Source organism: Lepidochelys kempii, chromosome 1 (assembly GCF_965140265.1).
Source record: "Lepidochelys kempii isolate rLepKem1 chromosome 1, rLepKem1.hap2, whole genome shotgun sequence".
NCBI lineage: Eukaryota > Metazoa > Chordata > Testudines > Cheloniidae > Lepidochelys > Lepidochelys kempii.
In genome coordinates, this window is record NC_133256.1 from 47,346,034 (window position 1) to 47,370,177 (window position 24,144).

At 43.0% G+C, this 24,144-nt stretch overlaps 1 protein-coding gene and 1 long non-coding RNA gene across 7 annotated transcripts in view; one reads left to right on the forward strand and one right to left on the reverse strand.

Annotated features, from left to right (window-relative positions):
- BRCA2 (BRCA2 DNA repair associated) overlaps window positions 1-24,144 on the forward strand; it is a 96,876-nt gene that overhangs the window by 65,197 nt on the left and 7,535 nt on the right. For all 6 annotated transcript variants that reach the window (XM_073341432.1, XM_073341459.1, XM_073341451.1 and 3 more), the window contains 4 exons: window positions 10,134-10,255; window positions 14,763-14,964; window positions 16,358-16,524; window positions 16,632-16,770. In XM_073341432.1, the coding sequence (XP_073197533.1) occupies window positions 10,134-10,255; window positions 14,763-14,964; window positions 16,358-16,524; window positions 16,632-16,770 (630 nt within the window). The remainder of the gene's footprint in view (window positions 1-10,133; window positions 10,256-14,762; window positions 14,965-16,357; window positions 16,525-16,631; window positions 16,771-24,144) is intronic.
- Window positions 40-11,450, reverse strand: LOC140910515 (uncharacterized). Its single transcript, XR_012158621.1, has 3 exons — window positions 10,174-11,450; window positions 8,941-9,211; window positions 40-425 (listed from the first exon to the last, which is right to left on the reverse strand). It is a non-coding gene; the product is annotated as an uncharacterized lncRNA (long non-coding RNA).

Here is a 24,144-nt window from a genome sequence, read left to right on the forward strand (position 1 = left end):
CTTCTATCTCACACCAAAGACAACGCCTGTAGCCAATCCTGTAATAAACTAACTTAAAGGTTTATTAACTAGAAATAAGAGAATTATTTCCAGGCTAAAGCAAGCAAACATAAACACAAATAAGTTATCATCTATGATTTTTAAAGATACTACATCTCTGTCAATTCAAGATGGATTTCAGGGCGGACCCTGGGGGTCTCTGCCTCTCAGTTTAGAGCCTCTGGCCCTGTCAGAGTTCAAACAACAGAGCTGTAACATCTTCCTGTGTCTTTGTTTCGTTTCCGTCATTCAGCCTCCAAGTCCATAGACCAGCTTCCTTGCATGTGGTGTTTCTAAGATGCGATAGGGCCATTAATCCTTTGTATTGCGATGTTCCCATCTGATTTTGATTGTTCTTCTGGATGGTGGCAGGAAACTCTTCCCATCTGAGTTCATAAGTTTAGAGCAAATTATTTTCAGTTATAAAGCAAAACTTACATATTTCCTTATAGCATGGAATACAGACATTACAAAATAAGATTAATGCATACGGCAACTTACCAGTATTCTATAGAGTCTAAACACATTCTTATAAGACTAATACCTGTTTTGAGCAAAACTAACACATAAGTGAACTGCTCTGGTCTCCAGCTATGAGTTTGTCATTTCTTAACTAATGCCTGCAGCCTTGGTACCTGGCCTGCCAGTGTCACATACCACTCCCCAGTCTTTGTGTCATCTGCAAATTTTGTTGGTGATGATTTTATGTTTTCTTCCACATCACTGATAAAAATGTAAAATAGCATAGGGTCAAGAACTGATCCCTGTGGGACCCCGCTAGAAACACATTCATTTGATGATTCCCGGTTTACATTGCATTTTGAGACCTGTCCATTAACTAGTTTTTAATCCAGTTAATGACAGGTTTCAGAGTAACAGCTGTGTTAGTCTGTATTCGCAAAAAGAAAAGGAGTACTTGTGGCACCTTAGAGACTAACCAATTTATTTGAGCATGAGCTTTCGTGAGCTACAGCTCACTTCATCGGATGCATACCGTGGAAACTGCAGAAGACATTATATACACACAGAGACCATGAAACAATACCTCCTCCCACCCCACTGTCCTGCTGGTAATAGCTTATCTAAAGTGATCATCAAGTTGGGCCATTTCCAGCACAAATCCAGGTTTTCTCACCCTCCACCCCCCCACACACACACTCACTCTCCTGCTGGTAATAGCCCATCCAAAGTGACAACTCTCTACACAATGTGCATGATAATCAAGGTGGGCCATTTCCTGCACAAATCCAGGTTCTCTCACCCCCTCACCCCCCTCCAAAAAACACACACACAAACTCACTCTCCTGTAGTCCATTTTTGTGTGGAATGTTGGTGTAGAGGGCTTCTACATCCATAGTGGCCAGGATGGTGTTTTCAGGAAGATCACCGATGGATTGAAGTTTCCTCAGGAAGTCAGTGGTGTCTCGAAGGTAGCTGGGAGTGCTGGTAGCGTAGGGCCTGAGGAGGGAGTCTACATAGCCAGACAATCCTGCTGTCAGGGTGCGAATGCCTGAGATGATGGGGCGCCCAGGATTTCCAGGTTTATGGATCTTGGGTAGTAGATAGAATATCCCAGGTCGGGGTTCCAGGGGTGTGTCTGTGTGGATTTGATCTTGTGCTTTTTCTGGAAGTTTCTTGAGCAAATGCTGTAGTTGCTTTTGGTAACTCTCAGTGGGATCATAGGGTAATGGCTTGTAGAAACTTGTGTTGGAGAGCTGCCGAGGAGCCTCTTGTTCATATTCCGACCTATTCATGATGACAACAGCACCTCCTTTCTCAGCCTTTTTGATTATGATGTCAGAGTTGTTTCTGAGGCGGTGGATGGCATTGCGTTCCGCATGGCTGAGACTCCCTCCTCAGGCCCTACGCTACCAGCACTCCCAGCTACCTTCGAGACACCACTGACTTCCTGAGGAAACTTCAATCCATCGGTGATCTTCCTGAAAACACCATCCTGGCCACTATGGATGTAGAAGCCCTCTACACCAACATTCCACACAAAGATGGACTACAAGCTGTCAAGAACACTATCCCCGATAATGTCACGGCTAACCTGGTGGCTGAACTTTGTGACTTTGTCCTTACCCATAACTATTTTACATTTGGGGACAATGTATACCTTCAGATCAGCGGCACTGTTATGGGTACCCGCATGGCCCCACAGTATGCCAACATTTTTATGGCTGACTTAGAACAACGCTTCCTCAGCTCTCGTCCCCTAAAGCCCCTACTCTACTTGCGCTATATTGATGACATCTTCATCATCTGGACCCATGGAAAAGAAGCCCTTGAGGAATTCCACCATGATTTCAACAACTTCCATCCCACCATCAACCTCAGCCTGGTCCAGTCCACACAAGAGATCCACTTCCTGGAGACTACAGTGCTAATAAACAATGGTCACATAAACACAACCCTATACCGGAAACCTACTGACTGCTATTCCTACCTACATGCCTCCAGCTTTCACCCTGACCACACCACATGATCCATCGTCTATAGCCAAGCTCTGCGATATAACCACATTTGCTCCAACTCCTCAGACAGAGACAAACACCTACAAGATCTCTGTCAAGCTTTCTTACAACTACAATACCCACCTGCGGAAGTGAAGAAACAAATTGATAGAGCCAGAAGAGTTCCCAGAAGTTACCTACTACAGGACAGGCCTAACAAAGAAAATAACAGAACGCCACTAGCCGTCACCTTCAGCCCCCAACTAAAACCCTTCCAACGCATTATTAAGGATCTACAACCTATCCTAAAGGATGACCCAACACTCTCACAAATCTTGGGAGACAGGCCAGTCCTTGCCTACAGACAGCCCCGCAACCTGAAGCAAATACTCACCAACAACCACATACCACACAACAGAACCACTAACCCAGGAACTTATCCTTGCAACAAAGCCCGTTGCCAATTGTGCCCACATATCTATTCAGGGGACACCATCACAGGGCCTAATAACATCAGCCACACTATCAGAGGCTCGTTCACCTGCACATCCACCAATGTGATATATGCCATCATGTGCCAGCAATGCCCCTCTGCCATTTACATTGGTCAAACTGGACAATCTCTATGTAAAAGAATAAATGGACACAAATCAGATGTCAAGAATTATAACATTCATAAACCAGTCGGAGAACACTTCAATCTTTCTGGTCACGCAATCACAGACATGAAGGTCGCTATCTTAAAACAAAAAAACTTCAAATCCAGACTCCAGCGAGAAACTGCTGAATTGGAATTCATTTGCAAATTGGATACTATTAATTTAGGCTTAAATAGAGACTGGGAGTGGCTAAGTCATTATGCAAGGTAGCCTATTTCCCCTTGTTTTTTCCTACCCCCCCCCCAGACGTTCTGGTTAAACTTGGATTTAAACTTGGAGAGTGGTCAGTTTGGATGAGCTATTGCCAGCAGGAGACTGAGTTTGTGTGTGTGTGTGTTTGTCCCCGGGGAAAAAAAAAAAGCCTGGATTTGTGCTGGACATGGCCCACCTTGATTACCATGCACATTGTAGGGAGAGTGGTCACTTTGGATGAGCTATTACCAGCAGGAGAGTGAGTTTGTGTGTGTGTTTTTTGGAGGGGGGTGAGGGGGTGAGAGAACCTGGATTTGTGCAGGAAATGGCCCATCTTGATTATCATGCACATTGTGTAGAGAGTTGTCACTTTGGATGGGCTATTACCAGCAGGAGAGTGAGTTTGTGTGTGGGGGGGTGGAGGGTGAGAAAACCTGGATTTGTGCTGGAAATGGCCCAACTTGATGATCACTTTAGATAAGCTATTACCAGCAGGACAGTGGGGTGGGAGGAGGTATTGTTTTATGATCTCTGTGTGTATATAAAGTCTGCTGCAGTTTCCACGGTATGCATCCGATGAAGTGAGCTGTAGCTCACGAAAGCTCATGCTCAAATAAATTGGTTAGTCTCTAAGGTGCCACAAGTACTCCTTTTCTTTTTGCGAATCCAGTTAATGTGTGCCATGTTCATTTTATGTCATTCTGTTTTTTTTAATAATCGTACGGTACCAAGTCCTGTGCCTTACAGAAGTCTAAGTATATTACATCCACACTATTACCTTCAGCAAAACTTGTAATCTCGTAAAAAAACAAAACCTTAGTTTTACAGGGTCTGTTTTTTCCCATAAACCATGTTGATTACCATAAAAAATTAAAGGAGGACAAAACAGTTCATTATTTGAGTCCTGTATCATGTGCTGTATTATTTGCCAAGGATCGGTGTCAGGTTGACAGGCCTATACTTACAGAGGATGTCCTGTTAATCCATTTTAAATATTAACACACAACATTAGCTTTCTCCCTGTCCTCTGGAATGTCTCCAAAGTTCCAAGCTTTATTGAAAAGCAACATTAATGGTCCAGTGAGCTCCTCGGCCAGCTCTTTTAAAACTCTTGCAGGCAAGTTATGTGGACCTGCTGATTTAAAAATTCCTAACTGCAGTAACTCCTATTTAACATTCTCTTAAGTTACTATTGGAATGAAACATGTTTCATCACATGATATTACTTATATAATCTGATTTTCCTATGTAGAGAAAATAAATTTTTTCTCTTTTCTGCATTAATATTGACAATTCTACCATTTTTATCTAGTAAAGCACCAATTCCATTAAGGTTTTTTCTGTTCCTAATGTACTTAAAACTCCTCCTTCATTGTCTTTAACTCTGTTGGCCATAGAGTTCTCCATGTGTCCTTTTGAGTCCTTTATCAGTTTTCTACAATTCATAATTTCTGATTTATATGCATTACTCTCAACTTGCCCTTTCTTCCATTTGTTATATATATTTATGAGTACAAGACATGGGGTAGAATCAAGTGATTCTTCCACTCTCCTACCAGGCCCTGGGGAATAATCCCCTGCTAACTACCCATGATTGCCTCAGCAAATCTGGTTTAAGCTCAGACACTCTGCCCTCTGGGAGCAATGACAGTGGAAATGAGAGACCAATCATCCTCCTTTAAGCAAAATATTATTTATTAGAATAAAAGCCTTTAAGAAAAATATACTTTAAAAATAATAAACTAGCCTTTGTGAATGCCTGCTTTTCCCTAAAATTTACCATTACCTGAGTCTGGGAAGGTCCAGCTCCTTCAGACTCCTCCATCAAGCCTGACAGCATGTCTTCCTTTCAGAGCTCACTGACAATTGATTCCCTCTTCTACTTCTGAGAACCGCTTTTTAATTGTTTGTCCTTTTCATCTCTAGTTTCTGGCCTGGCAAAACACCTGTGTCACTTTGGCCTGGAGCCTGGAAGTATGCCATTGTCTTATCATAGAATACCAGGGTTGGAAGGAACCTCAGGAGGTCATCTAGTCTAACCCCCTGCTCAAAGTAGGACCAACCCCCCAACTAAATCATCCCAGCCAGGGCTTTGTCAAGCCTGACCTTAAAAACCTCGAAGGAAGGAAATTCCACCACCTCCCTAGGTAACGCATTCCAGTGTTTCACCACCCTCCTAGTGAACAGGTATTTCCTAATATCCAACCTAAACCTCCCCCACTGCAACTTGAGACGATTACTCCTTGTTCTGTCATCTGCTACCACTGAGAACAGTCTAGATCTATCCTCTTTGGAACCCCCTTTCATTTAGTTGAAAGCAGCTATCAAATCCCCCCTCGTTCTCTCTTCTGCAGACTAAACAATCCCAGTTTCCTCAGCCTCTCCTCATAAGTCATGTGTTCCAGTCCCCTAATCATTTTTGTTGCCCTCCGCTGGACTCTTTCCAATTTTTCCACATCCTTCTTGTAGTGTGGGACCCAAAACTGGACACAGTACTCCAGATGAGGCCTCACCAATGTCAAATAGAGGGGAACGATCATGTCCCTGGACCTGCTGGCAATGCCCCTACTTATACATCCCAAAATGCCGTTTGCCTTCTTGGCAACAAGGGCACGCTGTTGACTCATATCCAGTTTCTCGTCCACTGTAACCCCTAGGTCGTTTTCTGCAGAACTGCTGCCTAGCCATTCGGTCCTTAGTCTGTAGCGGTGCATGGGATTCTTCCATCCTAAGTGCAGGGCTCTGCACTTGTCCTTGTTGAACCTCATCAGATTTCTTTTGGACCATTCCTCTAATTTGTCTAGGTCCCTCTGTATGCTATCCCTACCCTCCAGCGTATCCACCAGTCCTCCTAGTTGAGTGTCATCTGCAAACTTGCTGAGGGTGCAGTCCACGCCATACTCCAGATCATTAATGAAGATATTGAACAAAACCAGCCCCATGACAGACCCTTGGGGCACTCCACTTGATACCGGCTGCCAACTAGATATGGAGCCATTGATCACTACCCGTTGAGCCCGACGATCTAGTCAGCTTTCTATCCACCTTATGGTCCATTCATCCAGCCCATACTTCTTTAACTTGCTGGCAAGAATACTGTGTGAGACCGTGTGAAAAGCTTTGCTAAAGTCAAGGAATAACATGTCCACTGCTTTCCCCTCATCCACAGAGCCAGTTATCTCATCATAGAAGGCAATTAGATTAGTCAGGCATGACTTGCCCTTGGTGAATCCGTGCTGACTGTTCCTGATCACTTTCCTCTCCTCTAAGTGCTTCAGAATTGATTCCTTGAGGACCTGCTCCATGATTTTTCCAGGGACTGAGGTGAGGCTGTCTGGCCTGTAGTTCCCTGGATCCTCCTCCTTCCCTTTTTTAAAGATGGGCACTACATTAGCCTTTTTCCAGTCGTCCGGGACCTCCCCCGATCGCCATGAGTTTTCAAAGATAATAGCCAATGGCTCTGCAATCACATCCGCCAACTCCTTCTGCACTCTCGGATGCAGCACATCCGGCCCCATGGACTTGTGCTCGTCCAGCTTTTCTAAATAGTCCCGAACCACTTCTTTCTCCACAGAGGACTAGTCACCTCCTCCCCATGCTGTGCTGCCCAGTGCAATAGTCTGGGAGCTGACCTTGTTCGTGAAGACCGAGGCAAAAAAAGCATTGAGTACATTAGCTTTTTCCACATCCTCTGTCACTAGGTTACCTCCCTCATTCAGTAAGGGGCCCACACTTTCCTTGACTTTCTTCTTGTTGCTAACATACCTGAAGAAACCCTTCTTGTTACTCTTAACATCTCTCGCTAGCGGCAACTCCAGGTGTGATTTTGCCTTCCTGATTTCACTCCTGCGTGCCCGAGCAATATTTTTATACTCCTCCCTGGTCATTTGTCCAATCTTCCACTTCTTGTCAGCTTCTTTTTTGTGTTTAAGATCAGCAAGGATTACATTGTTAAGCCAAGCTGGTCGCCTGCCATATTTACTATTCTTTCTACACATCGGGATGGTTTGTTCCTGTAACCTCAATAAGGATTCTTTAAAATACAGCCAGCTCTCCTGGACTCCTTTCCCCCTCATGTTGTTCTCCCAGGGCATCCTGCCCATCAGTTCCCCGAGGGAGTCAAAGTCTGCTTTTTTGAAGTCCAGGGTCCGTATTCTGCTGCTCTCTTTTCTTCCTTGTGTCAGGATCCTGAACTTGACCATCTCATGGTCACTGCCTCCCAGGTTCCCATCCACTTTTGCTTCCCCTACTAATTCTTCCCGGTTTGTGAGCAGCAGCTCAAGAAGAGCTCTGCCCCAATTGGTTCCTCCAGCACTTGCACCAGGAAATTGTCCCTTACACTTTCCAAAAACTTCTTGGATTTCTGTGCACTGCTGTATTGCTCTCCCGGCAGATATCAGTGTGATTGAAGTCTCCCATGAGAACCAGGGCCTGCAATCTAGTAACTTCCATTAGTTGCCGGAAGAAAGCCTCGTCCACCTCATCCCTCTGGTCTGGTGGTCTATAGCAGACTCCCACCACGACATCACCCTTGTTGCTCACACTTCTAAACTTAATCCAGAGACACTCAGGTTTTTCTGCAGTTTCATATCAGAGCTCTGAGCAGTCAAACTGTTCTCTTACATACAATGCAACTCCCCCACCTTTTCTGCCCTGCCTGTCCTTCCTGAACAGTTTATATCCAGTCATGCGAGTTATCCCACCAAGTCTCTGTTATTCCAGTCACATCATAATTCCTTGATTGTGCCAGGACCTCCAGTTCTCCCTCCTTGTTTCCCAGGCTTCTTGCATTTGTGTATAGGCACTTGCTGATCGTCCTGCTTTCTCACTATGAGGCAGGAGCCCTCCCCTGTTGCGTTTTCCTGCTCGTACTTCCTCCCGGTATCCCACTTCCCCACCTAAGGGCTTTGATCTCCTTCCCCTGGTGAACCTAGTTTAAAGCCCTCCTCACTAGGTTAGCCAGCCTGCTTGCTCCCTCTCTTCATTAGGTGGAGCCCATCTCTGCCTAGCACTCCTCCTTCTTGGAACACCATCCCATGGTCAAAGAATCCAAAGCCTTCTCTCTGACACCACCTGTATAGCCATTCGTTGACTTCCATGATTCGACGGTCTCTACCCGGGCCTTTTTCTTCCACAGGGAGGATGGACGAGCACACCATTTGGGCCTCAAATTCCTTTATCCTTCTTCCCAGAGCCACGTAGTCTGCAGTGATCCGCTCAAGGTCATTCTTGGCAGTATCATTGGTGCCCACGTGGAGAAGCAGGAAGGGGTAGCAATCCGAGGGCTTGATGAGTCTCAGCAGGGTCTCCGTCACATCGTGAATCCTAGCTCCTGGCAAGCAGCAGACTTCTCGGTTTTCCCAGTCGGGGCGGCAGATAGATGACTCAGTCCCTCTGAGGAGGGAGTCCCCAACCACCACCACCCGCCTCCCTCTCTTGGGAGCGGTGGTTGTGGAACCCCCATTCTTTGGACAGTGCATCTCATGTCTTCGAATCGTCGAAGTCTCCTTCTGCTCCCTTCTCTCAGATGTATAGTCTGATAGTCCACTCTCCGCATTAGTACCCGTAGAGAGAACATCAAAACGGTTGCTTACCTGTATCTGTATTGCTGGTACATGGACGCTCCCCTTTCTTCTTCTGGAGGTCACATGCTGCCAGATTTCTTCACCGTCCTTCTGACGATTCAGAGCAGGCTGTGCAGCAGGAACAGAATGTTGTGTCCGTAGAAGCATATCCTGACTTCTGTCCAGGAAATCTTCAGTTTCTCTTATGCAATGCAGGGTTGACACTTGTTTCTCCAGACCTTGAACCTTCTTTTCCAGTATGGAGACCAGCTTGCACTTTGTACAGACAGTCACTTCTGTCCTGTGGAAGAAAGGCAAACATGTCACATCCTGTGCAGGTAACAACAGCTGAACGCTCACCATCCATACTACCTTCCTTCTAAGAGCTTCCTCAGGTGTTGTAGTAACTACTCAGAGAGAAGCCTGCACAATGAAAGCCTCAGTGGGCTCTCCCCAGGTGAACTCCCAGACAAACTCCCTCTGTTAGCCTCTCCGCTATTCGCCACTCAGCTGGTTCGCAGCTAACTGGCTTTTTATAGTAGTCAGGCCTACTCAATTGCCACCCCAAGTCTTTTTTGCAAGAGTTTGCTTATCTAGGGAGACATGTTGCCTTTCTGTTTGTTCTTCCTGCGGTCCCTTCTTACACTACAGCAATACATTTGTACAGGAAGGTCTTATAACCCAATATACAACAACTTCCCTTCACTGACCAGGTCCCATAAAGGATCTATAAAATTGTTACATCTCATTATTCTTAGAATATTGCTTAGCAGCTCCTGTAGTAATCATAACATTATTACATATCAGCTCCTTTTCCCTCACACTCGTTACCCTGCACAAAGAGGTCCTGACTTGTCTTGAATCAACACACTGACATAGATTCACAAGCCATTAAAATATAAAAGTAAAGTAGTTCAGCCACCTAATTGCAAATAATATTTTATCCCTCTTATATGACAAAGATGACTTTCTTTTTTAATAGATATTTTCTATTTTTGTCTCCAGTGATTCTATAGTGAGTTTATACCAGTGAGCTTATACCACATTCTACTATTTGAAATCCAAGTGAATAGTAGACTTTCTGCCACTTGTATTACTAAAAAAAGTGAATTCTTGTATGGAGATTCAGAGACACTTTGGCCACTCAAATGAGCTTTCTACATCACATTTTTAGTTGTTGTTGTTGTTGTTTATTAGATTGTATCAAACATTTTTTTAAACAGACAAACCTCAAAGAAGAGCACTGAGATCGCGTGCACTCACCAGACAGCAGATTCATACTTTGCAAGATGGTGCAGAGCTTTACGAAGCACTTCAGAATGTATCTGATCCTGGTTGTATGGAGGTAATTATTAATTGTGAATACTACCCTCAAATACATGTGGAATGTCCATTGTTTTTATTCAATAGTAGTTTCTGCTGGATTCAAGGACATATGACCTTAAATTAGTATTGCCTCTTGCCTTCTTGTGAGATGTTCTGCAATGTGCTGATCATTAAATAAGAATTCAGATTAAAATAATTTAAAAAGATGGCATGCAGGATTCAAATTTTGTTGCATTTTTTCACTTACTAGTATTGGTCTGTTAGAACTGTCACATTTCTAGAGTTACCTACAGATTTGTAGGTAACTCCAGAAATGTGGTCTCTTCAAGGGCATCTCTTTAGGTCTTAGAAAGGTGATGACTAGTGGCCTAAGGACAGGAACCAATATTCCTTTTCCTTCCAGACCAGAGGATTAGGGTTGCAGCCCCCTGGCAGTTCACTGTGCTTATCCCAGCAGGTCTGACTTTTAGTCCAACACCTGCAGTTCTGCTCTCTACCAGGAGCTGTGACAGCATTTACCAGTGACCAGCCAACTTTTACAAAGCCCAGTATATTTATTTTGGACAAAAGCATTATAGAGGGAACATGTAATAAAACAATAAATAGTCTACGTACATGCTAAGTTTACCAGATGTCAACCATCTTCCATCTGGTGAATCCAGGGTGTCTTCAGAGTCCTTCAAACCCTTCAAGCAGGGTTTTGCCCTTGGTTACAGTCTCATGTAAGGTTGTGGATTAAGTGAGGGATCTCTGAGTCAATTCAGGCTGTCACTGTATTATAATTTGAGGGCTTGTTCCTGAGGGCTCATGAAACAGTTATAACTAGTATAACTTTTCCCAAGGGGGAAAAGCTTTAAAGATTGGGTATCTACCTATTTTGGCACTGGGACTCTGCATTAATCAACCCCTATCCCTGTGATTCCATATTCCATAGGAAACACATGCGGGGAACCAGGAACATAAAGATACACACACAAAACTTATTAATACAAAGGTCTATGAATATTATGTACCCATAGCATTTGGTATATCTCAATATAATAGTCTTTGAAGTTTTCCATGTTTCCAAGGTCTCACATCTGTCACATCTCATTTAAAGAGATGAGTAACAATATGAGAGGGGGTGGAGGAACTCAGTCAGGCATTCTTTCATAAAAAATAAATCAGAAGTTTCCCAGTTCTCCACAAAAACAAACATATTAATAAAAATAAATATAAAAGATGTTTATTGAATTTAATAAACATTTTACTAGTGGATTTATAAGGTGTGAAAAGATGTACTCTAGAGTAGAGCTGAACAGAAATGTTTTGACTAAGTTTCATCAGAAATTGCCAGTTTGTCAAACTCAAAATTTCTTGTGAAAATGAGTCTGGTTCAGCTAACTTTCACTCAGTCACAGGCACGTTTCCAGAGGTACCCTGGCTGCTAGGGTTCTGAAGAAACCCAACTAGGTCTACCATGCAGTCTGCTTCCAGGCCAGGTTTTTAGGGTCCTTGGCTTCCAACATTTCTGCTTCAGATCTAGGAGCCTGGGAGCCTTGGAGGTCCTGGGAGCCCTGGCTCAAGCTGTGGCTCTCAGCTCAGGCTCTCAGCTCTGCAGTCTGTTCATATTTTGGCCTTACTATTTAGTGGTGGGAATCAGTGAAACTGACGTGAATTATGTCAAGTTCACTGGCAGCTGCTGGGGATTGGGGAGCATGTTTTGTTTCAAAAACATTTTATTTCAAAAACACTGTGTTTCAGTGTTTCCCAAACAGAATTTTTTTGAACCCGCCGTTTTCATGAGAAAATTTGTAATATTTGGTTTCAGTTTGAATGAATCTGAAACCAAATTTCAAAATACTGAAATTCCCTATGAACAGAAAATTCCAAATTTTGGGCAGCTCTTCTCTGGAGTTAAGCTCCAACTGTGAACTGTGAAATTTTACAAATCTGTAAATATGACTCTACAAAATTATTTTCATTGATAATTTTTTAATTGTTATTATTTATTAGGGCGGTCTATTAACTGCAGTTAACTCACATGATTAACTCAAAAAAATAATCACAATTTATTGCACTGTTAAACTATAGAATACCAATTGACATTTATTGAATATTTTTGGATGTTTTTCTACATTTTCAAATATATCGATTTAATTACAACACAGAATACAAAGTGTACAGTGATCACTTTATTATTTTTTATTACAAATATTTGCACTGTAAAAATGATAAACAAAAGAAATAGTATTTTTCAGTTTACCTCATACAAGTATCTTTATCATGAAAGTGCAGCTTACAAATGTAGGGGATTTTATGTTACATAACTGCACTCAAAAACAAAACAATGTAAAACTTTAGAGCCTACAAGTCCAATCAGTCCTACTTCTTGTTCAGCCAACCATTAAGAGAAACAAGTTTGTTTATGTTTATGGGAGATAATGCTGCCCACTTCTTAATTGCAATGTCACCTGAAAGAGAGAACAGGCGTTCGCATGGCACTGTTGTAGCTGGCGTCGCAAGATATTTACATGCCAGATGCGCTAAAGATTCATATGCCTCTTCATGCTTCAGCCATCATTCCAGAGGACGTGCTTCCATGCTGATGACGCTCTTTAAAAAAATAACATGTTAATTAAATTTGTGACTGAACTCCTTGGGGGAGAATTATGTCTCCTTTTCTGTTTTATCCTCATTCTGCCATATATTTCATGTTATACCAGTCTCTGATGATGACCCAGCACATACTGTTTGTTTTACAAACACTTTCACTGCAAATATGACAAAATGCAAAGAAGATACCAATGTGAAATTTCTAAAGATAGCTACAGCACTCGACCCAAGATTTAAGAATCTGATGTGCCTTCCAAAATCTGAGAGGGATGAGGTGTGGGGCATGCTTTCAGAAGTTTTAAAAGAGCAACACTCCGATGCAGAAACTACAGAACCCAAACCACCAAAAAAGAAAATCAACCTTCTGCTGGTAGCATCTGACTCAGACGATGAAAATGAACATGCGTCGGTCCGCACTGCTTTGGATCATTATCCAGCAGAACCCATCATCAGCGTGGACGCATGTCCTCTGTAATGGTGGTTGAAGCATCACGGGACATATGAATCTTTAGTGCATCTGGCATGTAAATATCTTGCAACGCCGGCTACAACAGTGCCATGCAAATGCCTGTTCTCACTGTCAGGTGACATTGTAAACAAGAAGCAGGCAACATTATCTTCTGCAAAATGTAAACAAATTTGTTTGAGCGATTGGCTGAACCAGAAGTAGGACTGATTGGATTTGTAGGCTCTAAAGTTTTCCATTGTTTTATTTTTCAATGCAGGTTTTTTTGTACCTAATTCTTCTTTTGTAAGTTCAACTTTCATGATAGAGATTGCACTGCAGTACTTGTATTAAGTGAATTGAAAAATACTGTTTCTTTTGTTTTTTTACAGTGCAAATACTTGTAATAAAAAATAAATATAAAGTGAGCACTGTACACTTTGTATTCTGTGTTATAATTGAAATAGATATATTTGAAAATGTAGAAAGCATCCAAAATATTTAAATAAATAGTATTCTATTAACAGCGTGATTAATTGTGATTAATTTTTTTAATGGTGCGATTAATCACAATTGATTTTTTTTAACTGCTTGACTGCCCTAATTATTATTAGTATTTAAATAAATTTTCTACTTGAGTAAATATTTACCAAATATTTGTGGTGCAGTGACAATCGGTGCTTCTTGCCATGCTTGTGTTTCCCTCCCCAATGTAATTATAACAAGACCTCTATAAGAACTTGGTACATACAAAAATCACTGAAGTAACTGAGCAGCAGTTTGAGAGAGATTCAACAAACAAATCTATACTTTCAGTTCCACCAACTTAGCAAACAGTGTAATTAAAGTTAATGTTTATAGTTTTATGTCCTTGTCCTATTTTATGTTTTTGCAAAAGAAATTGATCCAGGTTTGCTTTCTACTAAAGTTAAAAAAACCAAACAAACAAAATACAAAAAAAAACCCACACCATGATGTGACCCTCAAAATTTATGTACTTTTCACCTAAGTGATTGCTGTCTTTGCCCCCAATCTTCCTGCTTTTCCAGCTCCAGCCTGTGTTTGCCATATCTCCCAATCTTAATTCAAGCACAGACACTTAGCGACAAGCTAAGCAGTGAGTAGTCCCATTGTGTCTATTATAAAGCTGAGCACATGCCTAAGCATGTGCAGGATCAGGGCTTTTGACTGTAATAAGTTAATGCCGTCTGAGACTTTGACTTTGTGACTTTGACTTTGTAAAATGTGTGTATTTATGGTGCTGTACAATGCTTATTATTTGCATTCCAGTAATGCCTAGAGGGCCTAACCAAGATTGGGGCCCCTTTGTGTTATAATATATAATAATACTTCTGAAATCCTGTTGTTATATTAATGAAATGAAAATTAAGCTTGTATATTTAGAGAAGACTTTCTCAAAATCTATGACAGACTTTTTGACTGATAGACACATGAAGCTGAGTGAATTTGCCCTTTGTGGTTACAGGGCTATCTTAGTGGGGAGCAATTAAAAGCCTTGAATACTCACAGACAGATGTTGAATGATAAGAAGCAAGCTCAGATAGAAGCAGAATTCAAGAAGGCTATAGAGTCTGCTGAACGGGAGGAACATGGTTGCTCCAAAAGGGATGTGTCTACTATATGGAAGTTACGTGTTGTGGATTACAGAAAACAAGAAAAAGATAACGGTTAGTATTGAAAAATGTAAACAACTTCAGTTTTCACCATACTAGGCCAATTTAAACTCTTGAGATGGGGTGGAGATTAAAGATTAATAATCAAGGTATGGTCCAACACCTAAACAAATACCTTGCCTTAGTTTTTAATAAGGGTAATGAAGAGTTTAGGTAGTGGTAGGGTGGCTAATGGGAATGAGGATATGGAAGTAGAAATTACCACATCAGAGGTGGAAGTCAAATTTAGCAGCTTAATGGGACTAAATGAGGGGGCCCAGATAATCTCCATCTAAGAATATTAAAGGAACTAGCACATGAAATTGCAATCCCAATAATAAGGATTTTTAATGAATCTGTAAACTCAGAGGTCGACTGGAGAATCACTAATGTAGTTCCTATTTTTAAGATAGTGACAACAACAAAAGTGATCCAGGAAACTACAGTCCTGTTAGTTTGACCTCAATTGTATGCAAGGTCTTGGAACAAATTTTGAAAGAGAAAGTAGTTAAGGCCATAGAGGTAAGCAGTAATTGGGATAAAATATAGCATAGTTTTACAAAAGTTAGATTGTGCCAGACCAACCTGAATCCCCTTCTTTAAGAAAATAACTGATTTTTTAGACAAAGGAAATGCAGCATATCTAATCTACCTGGATTTCAGTAAGGCATTTGATACAGTTTCACATGGGAAATTATTAGTTAAATTGGAGAAGATGGAGATTAATATGAGAATGGAAGGGTGGAAAGAAACTGTTTAAAGGGGAGATAGCAATAAGTCCCACTGAAAGGTGAACTGTCAGTCTGGATGGAGGTTACTAGCAGAGTTTCTCAGGGATTGGTCTTGGGACCAGTCTTATTTAGCATTTTTATTGACAACCTTGGCGACTGCTAGCAGGAAATATGTCCAACAGTCAGTGAAACTGGATGTGGAGGGCTCTGAGTTATTACAGAGAATTCTTTCTTGTCTGTCTTGCTGGTGGATCTTGCCCACATGCTCAGGGTCCAACTGGTCACCATATTTGGGGCTGGAAAGGATTTTTTCCCTGAATCGGATCAGCAGAGAGACTGGGGGTTTTCTGCCTTCCTCTGCAGCATGGGATATGGGTCACTTGTAGGTTTAAACTAGTGTAAAATGGTGGATTCTCTGTAACTTGCAGTCTTTAAATCATGATTTGAGGACTTCAGTAACTCAGCCATAGGTTCAGGGTCTATTACAGTAGTGGGTGGGCGAGATTCCGTGGCCATCAATGTGCAGGAGGTAAGACTAGATTATCATGATGGCCCCTTCTGACCTTAACATCTATGAGTTTATAAATTCAAGAGTTACACCAAGGATGTCTTAAATTGAATTTTTTGAGGCCTCCATGTTACTGCATACTAATATGTTTTCTAATCTTACATTTTAGCCATTATATTGAATATATGGCGTCCATTATCGGATGTATGTTCCCTGTTAAAAGAAGGTGGTCGGTACAGAATATACCAGCTAGTAGCTTCGCAATCCAAAGGCAAATCAGACACTGTTAATGTACAGTTAACAGCCACAAACAAAACTCAGTACCTGCAACTACAGGTAAAAACATTTAACTGTAAATATATATAACTATATGTATTAGACTAACAGCATAAACAATTTATATAAGCATTATGGCATAAATATTTAAAGTTCTATTTCTTCAGGCTTCGCAAGAGGTGCTGTTACAGATGTATATTCCAAGGAAGGCTCTGCAGTTCAGCATGTTGTTGGATCCATCTTTTCGACCAGCCTGTGCTGAAGTGGATTTAGTGGGATTTATAGTTTCTGTTAGCAAGAAAACAGGTATATTGTGCATTGTGTCCAAGTTTTTTCATGTTTAAACAGATCATATTTAAAAAAAATCTTACAAATTTCCAAGCTGATCTTGGTGTTGTACCTGCAGGTTTATAACTGTCTAATGTTTAGGTTAGACAGGCCAAACCATAGAATCATAGAAATGTAGGGCTGGAAGGGACCTTGAGAGGTCATCAAGTCCAGCCACCTCTGCTGAGGGAAGACCAAGTAAACTTAGACCATTCCTGACTAGTGTTTGTCCAACCTGTTCTTAAAGGTCTCCAATTATGAGGATTCCTTAAAATCCCTTGGAAGCCTATTCTCTTACCCTTATAGGCTATGCCTACTCTAAGAAGTAAGGGTGTGATTCCCCTGCTCATGTACACATAGTGATGCTAGCTCCTATCAAGCTAGCGTGAGTATAAATAGCAGTGTAGCCGTGCTAGCACAGGTAACAATAGCAGAGCTTAGCAGTGCCATGTATTAAACCCCTCTGAAACTACTGGGTATGTGCGGAGACATGCTGAGTACATAGCCACCAGTTTCACATGGGCTTGTATTCAGCATGCCTTAGCCATGTTTCTACTGCCACTACTAGTGCTACTGGAACTACGCTACTATTTATACTCACACTAGCTTGGTGAGTGCTAGCATGATTATCTGTATGCGAGCAGGGGATTCACACCTCTACCTTACTGTGTAGATATAGTCATAGTTAGAAAGTTTTTATTTATATCTAACCTACATCTCCCTTACTGCAGATTTAAGCCCATTATTTCTTGTCCTACTTTCAGTGGACATGGAGGACAATTGGTCACGTCCTCTTTGTAACAGCTCTTAATATATTTGAAGACTGTTGTCAGGTTTCCCCCTCCCCACCCAATCTTCTTTTCTCAAGATTAAACAGGCCCAGATTAACCTTTCCTCATAGGTCAGGTTTTCTAAATCTTTTATTGTTTTTGTTGCGCTACTCTGGACTCTCTGATTTGCCCACATCTTTCCTAAAGCATGGCACCCAAAACTAGACGCAGTTACTCCAGCTGAGGTCTTACCAATGCTGAGTAAAGCAGGACAGTTATCTCTTGTGTCTTACATACAACTCTCCTGTCAATACACCCTGGAATTATATTAGCCTTTTTTGCCACTGGATCACATTGTTGCCTCATATTCCATTTGTGATCCACTAGAACTCCCACATCCTTTTCAGCCTTATGCCACCTGCCATTTATTTCCCATTGATTTTTTCCTTCTTGAATGAAGTACTTGTCTTTACTGAATTTCATTTTGTTGATTTCAAACCAGTTCTCTAATTTTTCATGGATGTTTTGAATTCCAATCCTGTTCTCCAAAATGCTTGCAACCCCTCTCAGCTTGGTATCATCTGCAAATTTTATAAGCATACTCTCCACTCCATTATCCAAGTCATTAATGAAAATATTGAATAGTACTGACTGCGCTGTGACCCCATTAGATAAGTCCTCACAGTTTGGCAGTGAACCATTGATAACTACTTTTTCGAGTATGGTCTTTAAACCAGTTGTGCAACCACCTTACAGTAATTTCATCTCGATCACAGTTCCCTAGTTTTCTTTTGAGAATGTCAGGTGGGACTGTCAAAAGCCTTACTAAAATCAAGCTATACCATGTCTACAGCTTCCTCCCTATCCACTATGCCAGTAATCCTATCAAAGAAAGAAATTAAGTTGGTTTGGTATGATTTGTTCTGGTTATTCCTTGAAACCCTGTTATCATCTAAGTCCTTTACAAATTGATTGTGTAATAATTTGTTCCAATATCTTTTCCAGTATCCAAGTTAGGCTGACTGGTGTATAATTCTCCAGATCCTTTTTTTCCCCCCTTTTTTAAAGATAGGTGCTATGTTTTCCCTTTTCCGTTCCTCTGGGACTTATAGATTCATAGATATAATGGTCCCTTCTGACCTTAGTGATCATCTAGTCCGACCTCCTGCACAACGCAGGCCACAGAATCTCACCCACCCACTCCTGCGAAAAACCTCTCACCTATGTCTGTGCTATTGAAGTCCTCAAATCGTGGTTAAAAGACTTCAAGGAGCAGAGAATCCTCCAGCAAGTGACCCATGCCCCATGCTACAGAGTAAGGCGAAAAACCTCCAGGGCCTCTTCCAATCTGCCCTGGAGGAAAATTCCTTCCCGACCCCAAATATGGCGATCAGCTAAACCCTGAACATATGGGCAAGCTTCACCAGCTGGCCAATACAGAAAATTCTTTCCTGGGTAACTCAGATCCCACCCCATCGAAGATAATTGCTAATGATTGCTTCAGCTAGTTCCTTAAGTACCCTAAGATGAATTTCATCAGGCACTGGCAATTTGAATTTATCTAAATATTCTTCTTTGAGTACTTGCTTATGTCATTCTAGGTGTGTGTGCCCACATGCATGGTCGTCAGAGATTTTTGCCTTAGCAGTATCATTAGGGTCAGCTGTGGCGCCCCCTTGAGTGTAGCACTCAAGTGTCGGTATAGCAGGCACCACCAGCCCTACACCCTCTCAGTTCCTTCTTACCACCCATGGTGGTTAGTTGGAGTGCCTTTCCTTGCATAGTAGGGGCTAGTGGTTTCATCTATTCTGAGTTCGAGCCTTAAGGACTTGTAAATAGTTGTTTATAGTAGTGAATGTTAAATAACTGTTAAGTGTAGTTAGAAGTTAGAGTCCTCGCGTGGACTTTGTCCCAGGAGGGGCATGCCCTGGTCTCTGAGGTTTAAGACCTGAGCAGACTGTAACAGGCCTATGCCTGTAAGTGACCCCCACAGCAGCTGCCTCAAGTGGTTGGGGGAATCACATGTGAAGGACAAGTGTCATATTTGTAAACATTTTCGACCCAGGACTCAGAAAGAGTGTGGGATATTCACTTGAGGACTCTCCTCATGGAGGCTGCCCTCCATCCAGCTTGCAAGCCGTCCTGCCAAGACTCAACTCCTAGTACCTCGGCATGCAGCACACCCCCAGTGTGCACACCTGGCACTGCTCCCCGTCACCAGTGCCCAGAAAGAAAACTAAGAAGCATGGTTCTCCGGCACAGGGCAAGAAAGGCCATGGGGCATCGGGCAAAGGACCCAGTTTGGGCCGCCTGGGAACTCCGGAACCATGTGGACGTGCCTTCGTGGTTGGGGCCCTTAGCCCATGAAAGGATCCACAACCAACTCCTGGGAGTGGCAGGGACCCAAACATATGTCGACATCAACTCCTTCCCAAACTCCCCTAGCACCAAGAGAGCAGAGGCCTCGGCCCACGCCGCAGGCACCGCAGGAAGCGGCAAAGGCTCCCTATGAGGGCAAGCCAGCCGCTAAGACCCCACCAAGGGGCAGAGGAGCACTGCCGATTCCCCTAGCCAAGGCAGCAATCTCCGTCTCCACGCCACAGATCTCCGGCATCGCAGCCCAGATCCTCTGGTGCTCACCCTCGGTCACCGGCACAGCATTCGTGGTCCCTGCCATCTCGACACGGATCATCTAAGGGGAGGTGCTGGATTCTGTATTACCAGCACCATTCGTCCTCTTGGCGCAGATCTCCATCGCTTACCCCGTGGGAGTGCTCCCCGTCTCAATACTGGTCCCCCCCTTGGCACCAGTCCCCCCCGACATTGGCACTGATCCTCCCACTCCAAGCACCAGTCTCGGGTGGCCACAGGCAGACACAGGCATCGATGGCCCCACCATGGTCACCAGGAGGGGATTTCTCCGGCATGGAAGGGCAGCTTAGTACCTCACTGAGACTCCACCAGCATAACTGGACACCGGAGGCTGCATCGACGACTACGGCACCACCTTGGCAGCACGGTCACTTGCCTCCCCAGTGGCCTTATTGGAGTGCGTGGGGCATGCTGGTGATGACGATGTTCCCTTTGCACCATTCAACTGCCGCCACCTCAGAGCAACAGTTGACTGCACCTGCGGCACCGGGCTTGGTGCATGAAACATGCTTGGAGGTTGGGGTAGAGGAGACAGTGCCCACCCGCTAGCCCCACGGGGGATGATGGCCTGGGGCCTCCCCCTACGGTACAGTTATTGTCTGAGATTTACGGCCTGCTGACATGAGTGCTTTTAGCAATAAACAATAGTGGTTTCAGGCTCTTTACTGGTTTGCCAAAATCTCCCCATACACCCTACGGATACTGCTGAGGGAAAAACTTCTGGCACCAGTGCATGTGGCGAGCACACACACCTAATATGGAATGAACATGAGCAACACATCTCGAAGAACGCCAGTTACAGAAAAGGTAACTGTCTTTTCTCCTTCCTTGCTAAGTAGAGGACCTACCCTTCCTTTCATCTTGCTCCTAATGTAATTATAACCTCTTCTTACTGTCTTTTATGTCCTGTGCTTGATTTCACTCATTTTGTGCCTTAGCCTTTCTGATTTTGTCTCTATATGCTTGTTATATCTCCTTAGCAATTCCTGCATGTTTCCATTTTTGGTAGGATTCCTTTTTTGATTTTTCAGGTCATTAAAGAGCTCCTGATGGAGTGATATTGGCCTCTTACTGTTTTTTCTCTTTCCTTTGCATTGGATTAGTTTACATTGTGCCAGCTCTTCTGGACCCCTTTATCCTTTAGATTTTTTCCCCATGGGACATTTTCTGAGTTTGTTAGACTCCTTTATTGAAGTCCATTGTCCTTATTTTGCTGCTCTAATTCGTTCCTTTCCTTTGACACATGAAAGCGATCATTTCATGATCATTTTCATCCAAATTACCTTCCACCTTCAGATTTGCCACCAATTCCTCTCTGTTGGTCAGAATCAAATCTAAAATGGCTGTCCCCCTGGTTACTGCCTCAACTTTCTGAAAGAAAAACTTATCCCAAATACATTCCAATAACTTACAGGAAATTTTTGTTTTTTGCCATATTACATTTTCCAACAGATGTCTGGGAGTTAAAGTCCCCCATTACTACCAGGTCTTGTGTTTTGGATATTTATGTTGTTTGCTCTAGAAATGCCTCATCCACCTCCCCCTCCTCCTGATTTGGTGTTCTATAGTAGACCCCACTATAATAAATCTGCTGATATGGACCTTTCACCATAGTATCTGAGGGCTGTCTGAGACTTTAGAAATAGTAACAACAATCTTTCTTCATTCCCGGCCATTTAGGGAAAATATCTTGATTAATTATTTGTTGGGGAAGAACTTAGTGGAGATGAGTTTTGTTTTTAAGTTTGGTATTCTCATCTATTGCAGGAGTGATTTTCTGTGTCTATGTTCAATACCTGTGAAATTTCTGTCCCCTATACTCATGAGTTCCCCTCTTGATCAGCAGTTGCATGGATCCAGTGGAACCTAGCTGTGAAGGTGATGGTTGCAGAGAGACTGGTGATCTTATTGGTAACTAGAGAAAATCCTAGAGAGGGCTTTTGAATATCAAAACAAAGACCTGGAACTGGACTCTCTCTTCAGTAGTGAACTAGTGAAGAGAATGAATTACACACCAGACTAATGTAGTCAGGACAACCTTTCTTGCTAAGCAGATGAGTAGCTATATTTTCTACCAGTTAGACCTTTTTTAAGGTGTCTGGCTTCATTCCTAGATATAAGCAGCAGTAAACAAATCTGGAGGCCACCAATATTTGGTCTTTGTGGCAGTTCTGTTCCCAGGAGGATGTAGCACAATCTTCTGGGCAGTTACAGATAGAAATGGGCTTTTTTTTTTTTTTTGTTGGAATGGTTATTTAGGCATATGGTAGCACTGAATCCATCAGGGGGAACCCCAGGCTACAGACCAACTTTTAGTCTAAGGTAAGATGTCCTTGACAGTGGGGATGTTATAGCTGAGGCAAATTCTTTGAAGCATTTCTCTCTCTCTACCAACATGACTTCAGTCTTACCTGGGTTCAGTCAAGTGTTGATTACAACTAGGCATTGAGAAATCTGGGAAATAGAGCTGGCTTATATTTGACAAAAGGAAATGTAGATCTGGTTGTTGTTGATGTACTGGTGCAGCCTGCATCTCAGCCTGTGGTGTCTCACCAGCTCTCTCCAGGACTTCATGTAGATGTTGAATAGTAAGGAATCATAGAATATCAGGGTTGGAAGGGACCTCAGGATGTCATCTAGTCCAACCTCCTGCTCAAAGCAGGACCAATCCCCAATTAAATCATCCCAGCCAGGGCTTTGTCAAGCCTGACCTTAAAAACTTCTAAGGAAGGAGATTCTAGCACCTCCCTAGGTAACGAATTCCAGTGTTACACCACCCTCCTAGTGAAAAAGTTTTTCCTAATATCCAACCTAAACCTCCCCCACTGCAACTTGAGACCATTACTCCTTGTCCTGTCCTCTTCTACCACTGAGAATAGTCTAGAACCATCCTCTCTGGAACCACCTCTCAGGTAGTTGAAAGCAGCTATCAAATCCCCCCTCATTCTTCTCTTCTGCAGACTAAACAATCCCAGTTCCTTCAGCCTCTCCTCATAAGTCATGTGTTCCAGACCCCTAATCATTTTTGTTGCCCTTCGCTGGACTCTCTCCAATTTATCCACATCCTTCTTGAAGTGTGGGGCCCAAAACTGGACGCAGTACTCCAGATGAGGCCTCACCAATGTCGAATAGAGGGGGACGATCATGTCCCTCGATCTGCTCGCTATGCCCCTACTTATACATCCCAAAATGCCATTGGCCTTCTTGGCAACAAGGGCACACTGCTGACTCATATCCAGCTTCTCGTCCACTGTCACCCCTAGGTCCTTTTCCGCAGAACTGCTGCCTAGCCATTCGGTCCCTAGTCTGTAACTGTGCATTGGGTTCTTCCGTCCTAAGTGCAGGACCCTGCACTTATCCTTATTGAACCTCATCAGATTTCTTTGGGCCCAATCCTCCAATTTGTCTAGGTCCCTCTGGATCCTATCCCTGCCCTCCAGCGTATCTACCACTCCTGCCAGTTTAGTATCATCCGCAAATTTGCTGAGAGTGCAATCCACACCATCCTCCAGATCATTTATGAAGATATTGAACAAAACCGGCCCCAGGACCGACCCCTGGGGCACTCCACTTGACACCGGCTGCCAACTAGACATGGAGCCATTGATCACTACCCGTTGAGCCCGACAATCTAGCCAACTTTCTATCCACCTTATTGTGCATTCATCCAGCCCATACTTCTTTAACTTGCTGACAAGAATACTGTGGGAGACCGTGTCAAAAGCTTTGCTAAAGTCAAAAAACAATACATCCACTGCTTTCCCTTCATCCACAGAACCAGTAATCTCATCATAGAAGGCGATTAGAATCCATGCTGACTGTTCCTGATCACTTTCCTCTCATGTAGGTGCTTCAGGATTGATTCTTTGAGGACCTGCTCCATGATTTTTCCGGGGACTGAGGTGAGGCTGACTGGCCTGTAGTTCCCAGG